The 13,610-nt window shown below is 38.5% G+C and overlaps 1 protein-coding gene across 6 annotated transcripts in view; it reads left to right on the forward strand.

The window, feature by feature from the left end:
- The window catches only part of LOC104586869 (piezo-type mechanosensitive ion channel component), a 140,016-nt gene that overhangs the window by 65,196 nt on the left and 61,210 nt on the right, over window positions 1-13,610 (forward strand). For all 6 annotated transcript variants that reach the window (XM_010244242.3, XM_088900459.1, XM_010244241.2 and 3 more), the window contains one exon: window positions 4,772-6,271. In XM_010244242.3, the coding sequence (XP_010242544.1) occupies window positions 4,772-6,271 (1,500 nt within the window). The remainder of the gene's footprint in view (window positions 1-4,771; window positions 6,272-13,610) is intronic.

Below are 13,610 nucleotides of genomic sequence, written 5' to 3' on the forward strand. Positions count from 1 at the left end.
TCTCGAATTCCTTGGCTAAGCTCTGCTTCAGTCTGCTCATCTCTTCTATATCATCTCCAGTTAAGATTATGTCATCCACATAGACAATCAAAACCGAGACCTTGTCTTTGGTGGATCTCTTTGTGAAAAGAGTATGATCAGATTGTCCTTGACTATATCCTTGACTTTTAACAAACCTTGTGAATCTTTCAAACCAGGCTCTGGGAGACTGTTTAAGTCCATATATAGACTTTTTTAGCTTGCATACCTTAGTTCCAAACTTCTCAGTGAAACCAGGTGGAGGCTCCATATATACTTCTTCCTCAAAGTCTCCATTCAAAAAGGCATTCTTCACATCCAGCTGATTCAGTTGCCAATCAAGATTAGCTGCAACAGATAAAAGTACTCGAACTGTATTTAGCTTCGCCACTGGAGAAAAGGTCTCAGAGTAGTCCACTCCATATGTCTGAGTAAAGCCTTTAGCTACTAGGCGAGCCTTGTATCTCTCCAAGGATCCATATGAGTTGTACTTAGAGTAAACACCCATTTACAACCAACAATTGTCTTCCCATCCGGCAGATCCACTTTCTCCCAAGTAGCATTCTTTTCCAAAGCTCTCATCTCCTCAAAAATAGCTTCTTTCCACTCGGGAACATTTAGAGCCTCCTGGATACTGTTAGGAATGGATACACTAGACACTTGTGAAATAAAGGCACAATATGAAGGTGAAATATTTTTGTAAGATACAAAATTTGACAGAGGATGTTTTGTACAAGACCTAACACCTTTCCTAAGAGCAATGGGAAGATCAAGCTGACTAGAAGAATTTGACTCAGAATTACTTGGAGGAATATTTTCAGGAACTTTTGAAGAATTATCATGAATTTCATGATCCAACCTCTGATCAGATTCTTGTTGATGCTGCGGAATAGTGCCTCTCCTTTTCTGTGCTAGATATTCCTTCGAATATACAAGACCTTTATACCGTTTCACACGCATCTCCGTTGTTTTAGCTTTTTCATTTTGAGATGACATTACCAAAGGTTGTTCATTGGTAGAATCAACAATTTCAGTATTTAATTCATTTGTTTCCACTAATTTTATATTTTCTGCCTCACTTTCTTTCGGTGACCGGTTGTGAGGAACATCATTATGGACAAATTCAAACATTAAATTAGAACCATCTAAAAAACCATCTTCACTAGTGTTGCTCTCCCCCTGAAGATGGGAGTTGCTGTAGTATGAGGCTCCTTCAAAGAAGGTGACATCCATAGACACAAACATCTTTTTCGAAACTGGATCAAAGCATTTGTAACCTCTCTGGTTAGTGGGATAGCCTACAAAAATACATTTATGTGCTTTTGGATCAAGTTTTGAACATTTAGGATCATGGTTATGAACAAAGGCCACACTTCCAAAAATTTTTAAGGGAATGTTTGTCACTAGCTGAGAGTTTGGAAAACAGTCAGTGAAAACCTGTATGGGTGTTTTAAAATCCAAAATTCGTGTAGGCAGTCTGTTAATCAAATAAGTGGCTGTTAAAACGGCTTCCCCCCAAAGATACTTAGGAATTTTAGTTTTAAAACTTAGAGCTCTAACAACTTCAAGGAGATGTTTGTTTTTCCTTTCAGCCACCTCGTTTTGTTGAGGTGTATTATTACACGAACTTTGGTGTACAATTCCTTTATCAACAAAAAAATTCCCTAACACATTGTTAAAAAATTCCTTTCCATTATCACTTTGAAAAATTTTAATCTGAGTCTGAAATTGTGTTTGAACCATGTTGTAGAAATTTTTGAACACAGTTTCAGCATCAGATTTCTCTTTTAAAAGGAAAACCCAAGTGACCCTAGTATGATCATCAATAAAAGTAATGAACCAACGCTTTCCAGAAAAAGTTGTCACTCTAGAAGGACCCCAAACATCACTGTGAATCATGGTATATGGTTTTGATTTTTTATATGGTTGAGACGGAAAAACAACACGATGATGTTTTGCTAATTCACAAGATTCACACTGGAAAACTGAATGATTTTTATTCATGAATAACTTGGGAAATAAATTCTTTAAATATTGAAAGCTAGGATGTCCTAATCGATAATGCCATAACAAAATTTCACTATCACTAAAAACAGAAATAGAATTGAAACAAGTCTGTCGGTCTTGCCTTCCAAAGGTTGATCCTTTATTAAAGAGGTAGAGGCCATCATCTTGTTTAGCACTCTCAATCATCTCCCCCAAGGTTAAATCCTGAAATTCACAACGAGAAGACCAAAATTTAACTCGACAATTATGATCAAGGGTTAGTTTACTGACAGACAACAGATTGTATGATAGGTTAGGAACATGCAGAACATCTTTAAGGTTTAGAGAAGGAGAAATAGACACTGTTCCTTTCCCAGCAACAATAGCAAATGAACCATCTGCAATTTTAACCTTTTGATTCCCTGCACAAGGTGTATATGAAGAAAAGAATTGTGAAGTGTAGGTCATATGGTTAGTGGCACCTGAATCTAATATCCAGGAGCCATTAGACTTGGTACAAGCAATGGCTGCCGTGAAAAAATTACTTGACTGAGCTAGAGAACAGGATGGGTTAGAATTTCCTAAGGATTGAGATTGAAACATTTTATATAAGTGCTTTATTTGTTCCTTTGTGAAAGGAAGGGACTCTAAGGATGATTGCTTCCCTGGATCCGAATTGCTCACTTGAAATGCGCGGACATCTCCCCCTGACTTGTTGTCACTGCCTGGTTTTTTCTTCCAACCCGCCGGTTTCCCATGCAACTTCCAGTAGGTTTCCCGGGTATGCCACGGCTTTCTACAATGGTCACACCAAGGCCTCTGCTTTCCTCCTCGTCTATCTCCTTCTAAGGCTGCACCTCGGGCCACAAGAGCAGACCCCTCATTCTCTGTTTTTGTTTCACTAACATTCTTCAACATCACTTGCCGCCGTGCTTCTTCTCTACGCACTTCCGAAAAAACTTCTCTCATAGTCGGCAAGGGCTTTCGCCCTAAGATACGTCCCCGAACCTCATCGAGTTCTTTATTCAAACCAGCCAAGAAAACAAATACCCGGCCTCTTTCTATCTTCTTTTTGTACCGAGCACTGTCACTCAGACTTTCCCATTCTTCTTCAAATAAATCCAACTCCTGCCAAACAACCATCATCTCGTTATAATAAGCTGTTACTTCACGTTCACCTTGTTGCATCTTCCACATTCGGGTATTCAATTTGAACAATTGTGAATGATTGTCCAAATCCGAATAGGTTTCCCTAACTACTTCCCACACATCGCGAGCCGTTGGCAGGAACATGAAAATTCAAATCCTTGATTGTGAGAGAAAATTCAAATCTCACACAATCCCTGATTTTTTGAATTTTCTTTTCCTTCTTTTCCTCTCATGAATATGTTGATTTTCTATACTTCAACATGTACTCTATACTTTTCTTATGAAAATTATGAATGATTATTAAGGAAATATGGTTATGGTACCTAGGGAACTACCCTAGGATCTATGTTTTCTACATAAAAAAAATCTATCACCTAGGCGACTAGGTGACCAGGCATCCCCTCATCACCTAGCCTTGCCTTGGCACCTTGAAAACTATGGTCATCACTGCATAACACGAAAATCTCATTGGAACATGGGTGGCAAAAAGGATGCTCCTGGCTACTTCAACAACTTGTTCGTTCTTTCTCTCTGCTACCCTATTTTGTTTTGGAGTACGGAGACAAGAACTTTGATGTGTAACCCCAAACTTTTCAAAGTATTTAACAAGATCCTTCTCAAAATATTCCTTAGCATTATCTGATAGAAATATCTTGATGTGGGTATCAAATTGGGTAAGCATAAATTCATGAAATGTTTTACAAGTTTGGGTACTTCAACACAGGAACACATAAGATAAATCCAGGTATAATGAGAAAAATCATCAATAAACAGAATAAAATATTTATAACCACCCATGCAAGGTCAATGGTATGATCTCCACACATTAGAGTGAACAATATGAAAAGGAACTGTAGATCTTTTATTACTTGCATAATAAGAGTTTCATGCTTTGACAACTCCCATGACTCACAATGCTGATTTGACAACTTAGTTTCTTTAAACAATGCTGGAAGCCTGGAAACAAAACGATAATGACCCAAACACAGTAAATAACACATGCAATAATCTGAATTAGAAGAAAAGAAACAGGAGAAAAGGAGATTGAAGAGAGAGAAGTGGAGGAAGAAGATGGAAGAAAAGGAAGAAGAGAGAATAGTTCAAAATGTAGACAATTACATGAGTCACAATGTATACAATTACATGAGTGCCCTTAGTGGGGTGTCCATCACTAAAGACAGCAATAAAAAACAATAACAGAAGAGAAAACAGGCCCATAACTAAGGCCCCCTACCTACTAACACAAGTCATAAACATAAAGAAAAATAAAAACTGATGCCCATTCGACTCATTATCTCTACATTTTCATCTGGTTTTGTTGCTCCTTGGTCAGTTAACCTTTGGAGGTGTCTGATATGCTATGTTCTGACTTCTGTAAACATAATGACATGAACATGTGGCAATATGCACCTATTCACAGGTTAGGGACTCTGTATCAATAGTCCCATCTAACAATGTGTACCTATTCTTTGAGCCATGTCTTGATATTACGCTTGTTGGTAACTATATGCTTAGTTTTTGTGAATTTAGTCTTATGTCATTAGCACTGTACTTGACCAATAACCAACTTTTGTGACAATAAGGAACTATACTTATTTTTTGTTTGATCATCTTTTAGAGAGAAGAATAGCAACATATCTCACTGCAATGGGACAGAAGTTTCTTTCTGCATATCGCTCATTTGGAACGTACATTTCTTTCCTGACTATTCTACTCACTGTGTACCTGGTTACTCCTAATTATATATCATTTGGGTATCTTTTCTTCCTTCTGGTCTGGATTATAGGAAGACAGCTTGCGGAGAAGACAAAAAGGCGCTTATGGTTTCCTTTGAAAGTTTATGCAGTTACTGTCTTTATTTTCATTTATAGCTTGAACATTTTCTCAACTTTCAAGACATGGTTGTCCAGGATGATAAATTTGTATCCTGACTTGGGATACAACCCAGAAGCCTCATTGTTGGAAAATGTTTGGGAATCGCTAGCTGTTTTGATTGTGATGCAACTTTTTAGCTATGAAAGGAGACAGAACAAGTTTAATACATCAGATGATCCAGACCCATCAGAATTTGGAGCGCTTGGCTTTATCAGACGGGCTCTGATTTGGCACAGTGATAAGATCTTATATTTAGCAGTATTTTATGCATCCTTATCTCCAATTAGTGCTTTTGGACTTTTGTATCTTGTTGGCCTCATCGTCTGTTTACTTTTGCCTAAAGCTTCTCGGGCCCCATCCAAAATATTCTTAGTTTATACAGGATTTCTGGTGACAAGTGAATATCTGTTTCAAATGTGGGGTAAACAAGCAGAGATGTTTCCTGGTCAACGGCATTCTACTTTGTCCCTCTTTCTGGGTTTCCAGTTATTTAAACCTGGATTTTGGGGTCTAGAATTGGGCTTGAGGGGGGAAGTTCTTGTGATAGTAGCATGTACTCTTCAGTACAATGTCTTCCATTGGTTGGAAACAATGCCTCGTATTCTTGTTAATGCAGGAAAATGGGAAGAGTCTTGCCCATTGTTTATTTCAAGAGAAGACATCTTAGCTGGTGTTTCCATTTGTGCTGAAGAACCTAAACCATTAACAGATTCAAGCCTATTGTCTGCTATGTATCAAGGAACTGATCCTGTTTCTTCCGAAATGGGTACACAGAATAATAGCACCAGTAGATATTCATTTGGGTATTTCTGGGGAAGTTCTAAAGAGAGTCATAAGTGGAATAAGAAGCGAATTATTGCCTTAAGGAAGGAAAGATTTGACATGCAGAAGGCTACCTTGAAGATATATTTGAAGTTTTGGATAGAGAATATATTCAAACTCCTGGGCCTTCATATTAACATGATTGCATTACTTCTTGCAAGCTTTGCCATATTAAATGCAATCTCAATGTTATATATTGCATCACTTGCTGCCTGTATTCTTTTGGATCAGCGTGTTATACGCAAATTGTGGCCTATTTTTGTATTCTTATTTGCATCTGTTCTCACTGTTGAGTACTTGGCCATCTGGAACAATTTGATCCCCTGGATTCATCATGTGCCCAGTGAGACAAAAGTGCAATGTCATGATTGTTGGAGAAGCTCAAATGTTTATTTCAGTTATTGCAAAAACTGTTGGCTGGGTACTTTACTCTTAACATTCTAATGTGACAATATGTATTGAATACTCTACTTTTTTGTTTACTAGCAGGGGACTCGTGTGATGGATGAGAAAAACCGACTTCCAATATGATGATAAAAGGGATTAAAAGGAATTGAAAACCATACATCAATTGTCTTTGGAACAAAATAATGGAAGAAATCATAAATTAATGTAAGTCAACAATAATGTATTTCAAATTAATGTAAGGCAAAGTATATTATATTGCTCTTGGAAAAAAATATAATGCATTTTAAATTCATATTATTTTTTGTTATTTATGATTTTCGTTATTTGGTTTTTACTTTTTATTATTTTTATTTTATAAATATTTTATTATTTTTATATTATATAAATAATATTTCTATTTTTTTGATTTATTGTTTTAAATAATTTATTATTTTTAATTATTTATTTGTTATTACTTATTATTTAATAAGTTAATCATATATAAAAATAAAGTTAGATAATAATTATTTTTAGTGGTTATTTTTTTACCACACACAAATTTTTATTTTTATTTTGTATTTATAAATAAAGCGTTTATATTTATGTTTATTACTTGTTTTTAGTATTCACTATTAATTAGTAATTATTATTTATTATTTAGTAATAATATTTTTAAATAACACTTTATTTTTATTATCTAAATTATATTTATTTACTAAATACTATTAAGTTATATTAATTTTTATTTATAATTTAAATAGAAAAAGGGATTGTCATTTTGGCTTGGTCCAAAAAATTTGCGAGCTCGGTTAGGTTGGATCATAAATGATCATCCCTAAGAAGAAGGAGCCTTATGACAATTCCAATTGAGCCATTGTTACTTTTATAAAAAAGGGCAGCCCAATGCATGAGCTCTTGCCAATGCATGGTCTGGGGAGGGATAGATGTACATAGCCTTAACCCTACACATACAAAGAGGCCATTTCCAGGGTTTTTGTTTTTTTATATGGATTACAAATGGTTTATTTTTATTACTTTTAATAATTTTTACTTTTTATAATTTTTTTAGCTAATTTGAATGGTTGTAGGAAGACTTGCAATCAAATCCCACCTTAAACACAAAAATAGGCTAATGATGGAGGGATTGGGGCAGGTTTTAGAATATGATTTTAAATTTTCTCTCTCACTCTCATATGCTAATGTAGGCTAATAATGGAAGGGGTGGAGGTCTTTCTCTCTCTCTCTCTCTCGTTAACGATGGAAAGGGGGATGAGCATTGGGCATTGAAAAACGAAATGGCCTAAGGAGTATTTTCACTCTTCCCTATAACCAATACATGTGTACAATCAATTCATGTGTCTGATCTATGTGGTTTTTATTCTTAGAAAAAACAAAAAAATGCAACAATTGGAGAAAAAAGATAAGCCATTTAGCTGCAAGGAGAGTCCATGCTAACATGGAACACTTATTGTTATTATCATTATTCCTGTCTCCTATTATTTTTGGTATTGTTATTATTGTTGAGTGGGCCGATTTATGTTTAGCTTGTTTTCTTTTAAATTAAGAAGTTGTTGGGCCTTGGGCCCATTAGTTTTTATTTTTTAAAAGAATTGTAAGTACTTAGTTTGAGTTGCTGCCCTACTAGGGGCATCTTTGTAATATCTCATATCTAAGTTAATTATAAATAGAATGAGGGGCTGGCGGCTAGGGTTATGAATCACTATCCTAGTCGACCTTCTTCTCCTCTTCCTTTCACAAGAAGCTTGGCCGAATCAGCACACAAGGCTTTCTACTTGGTATCAGAGCAGGTTGAAGGTTCTTGAAGAGATTCACTCCTGCAGCCCTAGATCGGCCGACTGCATGGAGATTTAAGAGGCTGATCGAAGCTCTCAGGTAAGCCCAGTTTTTGGATTTTCTTGATGGATCTGTATGCCCTGTAGCTGGTCTAGGGTTTCTCATCAGAATCAGGAAAAACTGGAGAAAGGGGAAGAGTCCTGATTTTGTTGGACTCTTCAATTTTGACCTAGGTAGTGGCACCCTAATTTTTTAGGGTTCCTCTGGGTTTTTTGTAAGGGGCGATTCAAGTTCCATGTGTTTTGGAGGCTTCTAGAGAGGGCGGTTGCTTTTTCTCTCTCTTCTCCCATCCCACAGAAAGGGAATCTTTCGTGGGAAGAAAGTCTAGGACACCAAAGGAGTGTCGTTGGTTCCAGAAGGTATTCTGTTTGTTCTTGCTGCATTTTTTGGTTGTTTTCTGTACCTCTTTTGAGACACATGGAGGGACACAAAGTTGAATATAAGCCCGGGAATGAAATGAGACTAGTGGGGGGAGGTGCTAGAGACCCCTTCGGAGTTGGGACCATTACTACAGTTAGGTTGGATGGTACAAACTACTTGGAATGGTCCCAATTTGCAAAGATGGCCATTGGGGCTCGTGGAAAATTAAGGTATATTACTGGTGAAGAGGTGAAACCTGAAACTGGCAACTCCCGGTGGGTGTAGGAAAGTTATATGGTAATGACATGGTTGTGTAATTCTATGTTGCCACATATAAGTAAAAATTTTTTATGGGCAAACACTGCTAAGGAGATATGGGATGGGGTTGCAAAAACCTATTCACAAAGGGAGAATGTTGCTAGGGCTTATCAACTGAGAAATCAAATTATTGCCACAAGGCAGGGAGATAGATCTGTTGCAGCCTATTTTTCAGTCCTTAAGACCCTATGGCAGGAGATCGACCATCTAGAGACCTTTGCTTGGGAAACCACCAAGGATGCAACTACCTATCAAAGACACTTAGAGAAGTATAGGGTGTTCGAATTCCTTGCAGGCCTTAACCCTGAGTATGACATTGCACGACAACATCTTCTTTCTAGGGACAATGTCACTCTCTCCCAAGCATATGCCTTTGTGTCAGGAGAGGAGTGCAGGAGGGATGTAATGATGAAAAATCTCAGTTCTGATCAGTCTGCTATGGTAAGTGCTGTGAAATCTAAACAGAATGGCAATGAAAACAAAAAGGAAGACGAAAGGGACTTGGTTTGTGACTACTGTAAGAAGCCTAAGCATACAAGAGATACTTGTTGGAAGCTTCACCCACATCTTGTGCCGACCAGATTGAAGAATAAGAAAGGAAATGCGCACATGGCAGTTACTGGTGATACTTCGGCCCCCCTACTACAATTGGCTTGGAGTCTGTTGCAGCTGCTGCAGTAAGGGCCGAGCTTGAATGGTTTGGGTTACTTTTGAATCAGAGGGATACAACTAGTTCCAGTTCAGCCGTAAGCGGACAACAAGGTACAGGTAGCACAGGTGAAGCTCACTCTACCTCCTTTGCCCACACAGGTAGTTCACATGTCACTGCAAACTATGTTTTTGCTTCAGGTAAGGAGAGATCTCCTTGGGTTATAGACTCTGGAGCCTTAGAGCATATGACCCATTGCTCCACTATTTTCTCTTCTTATCAGCTCTGTTCTGGCAGAGATAGGGTCTCCATAGCTGATGGATCCCATGTTCCTATTGCTGGGAAGGGATCTGTCAAGATTAATGATTCTATTTGTTTACCCTCTGTCCTCCATGTTCCTAGATTGAGCACTAATTTGTTATCTGTTAGTAGTTTGACTAAGAATCTGAACTACTCAGTATTTTTTTCTCCTAGACGCTGTATTTTGCAAGATCTGGATTCAAAGAGGACGATTGGGAGTGGTCGTGAAGTGAATGGAATCTACCTCCTGGATGCTCCTCCTCTTCACCAAAGCCATCATGTTTGCAGAGACAGTGAGTCAAAATCTGTGGCTCAGATTATGCTTTGGCACAACCGTCTGGGTCATTTATCATTTTCTTCTTTGAGTTGTTTGTTTCCAAAACTATTTGAGTCTGTGAGTCTGTCAAGTTTGAAGTGTGAGGGTTGTGAACTTGGAAAGCATTGTAGACACTCTTTTAAACTTAGTAACAAAAGATGTTCTTCTCCCTTTGATGTTATTCATTCGGATGTGTGGGGCCCTTATCATGCTCCCTCTATGGGCAGCTATCCCTATTTTCTCCTGTTTGTGGATGATTTCTCTCGATATTCCTGAATTTACCTGATGAAATCATGCGATGAAGTACCATCCTTGGTGAGGCAATTCCACCAGATGGTACTAACACAATTTGGGACGAGAATAATGATGTTCAGATCTGACAATGCTAGGGAATATTTTGAGAGACATCTTGCCTCATATCTGTTGGAGTATGGTGTTGTCCATCAGAGTAGTTGCTCCTATAGTCCACATCAGAATGGTGTTGCAGAGAGGAAGAACAGACACATCGTTGAGACGGCAAGTAGCATGATGATCACAACCACAGTTCCGGTTCGTTTTTGGGGTGATGCAGTTCTCACGGCAGTATATCTGATTAACAGGGTGCCCTCTCGTGTACTCGGATTCAGGACCCTATTCAACCTTCTTTTTCCTCAGGGGGAGATGTTTCATATTCCTCTAAGGGTGTTTGGATGTGTCTGCTTTGCGCATATTCTTGGCCCTTACCGTTCGAAGCTTGATCCCAAGGCAAAGAAATGTGTTTTCCTTGGATATGCAGAGAACCAGAAAGGGTACCGCTGCTATGATCCAGTCTCTAGGATCCGATATGTTACTATGGATGTTACCTTTTTTGAATCTACGTACTTCTTCTCAAAGGATCCTTCTCAAGGGGAGTGTTTTGGGGAAGTAAGTCAACAGTCTATCCCTCTCCCAGTTCCAGTCCCTGTGGCTACTCCTATGCTTGACCACCACCCGATGTCACCCACCTTGCCACCTCCTTTGCATTCCATTTCACAACATTACTCACGGCAGAGACTCCATAAGGCAGTTGATTCGACTACAGCAGAACTCACACCACTTTCTGTCGATCCCTTGGAGACTCCAGATTCGACTGATACGGATTCAGGTATTCCTCTTGATCCCACTACTATTTCAGTCCCCATTGATCCTACTGACACCGTTACAGATAACCTTGATCTTTCTATTGCTCTTAGAAAAGGGAAGAGAAAGTGCACTGCTCATTGTATCTCACAGTACTTATCCTACAATGGACTTTCTCCTTCCTACTGTGCTTTTCTCTCTTCTCTTGATTCAGTGTCTATACCCAAGGGTGTTAGTGAGGCTCTCTCCAAACCTGAGTGGAAGACAACTATGCAGGAAGAGATGGAGGCTTTGATTAAGAATCAGACATGGGACATTGTGGACCTACCAGAAGGCAAGGAGATAGTTGGATGCAGATGGGTTTACACAGTAAAGTATAAGGCAGATGGAAGTATAGAGAGGTACAAGGCAAGACTTGTTGCAAAAGGGTACACACAGACCTATGGCATTGATTATCTAGAGACATTTGCGCCAATTGCAAAGATGACCTCTGTTCGGATACTCCTTTCTCTTGTTGCCTCATACTCTTGGCTCTTGTTTCAACTGGATGTAAAGAATGCTTTCCTAAATGGGGATTTGCAAGAAGAGGTGTATATGGATCTTCCAGCTGGTTTTTATGATAATGCTGAAAAGGGAAAGGTATGCAAGCTGAAGAAGTCACTATATGGCTTGAAACAATCTCCCAGAGCATGGTTTGACAGATTCAGAAAGGCCCTGATTGTTTTTGGCTACACTCGAACTCAATCTGATCACACCTTGTTTGTGAAGCACAGGGGATCTTTGGTGTCAATCCTAATTGTTTATGTGGATGACATTGTTGTCACTGGGAATGATCTGAGTGAGATTGATAGTCTGAAGAGGAACCTGCATAAGGAATTTGAGATTAAGGATCTTGGAGAACTAAGATACTTCTTAGGCATCGAAGTTGCAAGATCGAAACATGGAATTTTTATCTCTCAGAGGAAGTATGTCTTGGACCTTGTCAAAGATACAGGGAAGCTTGGAACAAAGGCAGCTAGCACCCCCATTGATTAGAACCATAGAATCAGTGCATCAGAAGGTGAACCAGTGAAGGACCTTGTGAGATACCAAAGACTTGCGGGTCGGCTACTATACTTGTGTATGACAAGACCGGACATCTCCTATGCAGTAAGTGTAGTGAGTCAATACATGCATGCTCCACGAGATCAGCACTGGAAGGCAGTTGACAGGATCCTTACTTATTTGAAGGGACATCCAGGCAGAGGCATATTGTTTACTGATCATGGACAACTGAAGCTAGAGACCTATACAGATGCGGATTGGGCAGGATGCCTTGATGACAGAAGATCAACTTCAGGAGTGTGCACCCTAGTTGGGGGTAACCTAGTCTCATGGAAGAGTAAAAAACAAACAGTTGTGGCAAGATCAAGTGCAGAAGCGGAATATAGGGCCATGGCACATGGAGTTTCAGAACTTCTCTGGATCCGTTCTCTGTTAGAAGAAATCGGTGTACAGGCAGAAGAACCTATGATGCTATACCGCGATAACTAGGCAACAATCAATATTGCCCATAATCCAGTCCAGCATGACCAAACTAAGCACATTGAAGTAGATGGACATTTTATCAGAGAAAGGGTAACTTCTGGAGAAGTTTGTCTTCCATACATTTCTTCTGATCTGCAGCTTGCTGATGTTCTCACAAAAGGTGTTGCGAAGAATAAGCTGGAACATGATCTACGCAAGTTGGGAATGTGTGACATCTATTCCCAACTTGAGGGGGAGTGTTGAGGGGGCCGATTTATGTTTAGTTTGTTTTCTTTTAAATTAAGAAGTTGTTGGGCCTTGGGCCCATTAGTTTTTATTTTTTAAAAGAATTGTAAGTACTTAGTTTGAGTTGCCGCCCTACTAGGGGCATCTTTGTAATATCTCATATTTAAGTTAATTATAAATAGAATGAGGGGCTGGCGGCTAGGGTTATGAATCACTATCCTAGTTGACCTTCTTCTCCTTTTCTTCCTTTTCCTCTGTCTATTGCTGAAACCCCCAACTTTCTCCTCTTTCTTTCACAAGAAGCTTGGCCGAATCAGCACATAAGGCTTTCTACTATTATTATTTTTCCTGTCTCCTATTATTGTCGTTATTGTTATTATTATTGTTATTGTCATTATTATTACTATTATTATCGTTATCTTTATCATCAATTCGTCGTTAGACTTGAGAGTCTGCCCATCCACTTGGGTGGGGTTTTCATTGGCTTGTTATAGGAAAAGAAAAACTTCGAATCAAGGTTTTGACTTGACAAGTTTTGAAAAATAGAAATCTGACTGTTTTTAAATCAAGATATCTTGATTCATTTCACTTGTTTGTAGCTATCTCATTGACTCATTAACTTGACCTGTTATTTTGATAAAGTCACATCAAAGTCTTGAACATTGATATAGGCCAATATGCAATCTTCTTTTTCCTTATATATACTGCAGATTTATTTCTCACACT

This window comes from Nelumbo nucifera, chromosome 3 (genome assembly GCF_055504915.1).
Source record: "Nelumbo nucifera cultivar China Antique chromosome 3, China Antique-T2T, whole genome shotgun sequence".
In the NCBI taxonomy this organism is placed as follows: domain Eukaryota; kingdom Viridiplantae; phylum Streptophyta; class Magnoliopsida; order Proteales; family Nelumbonaceae; genus Nelumbo; species Nelumbo nucifera.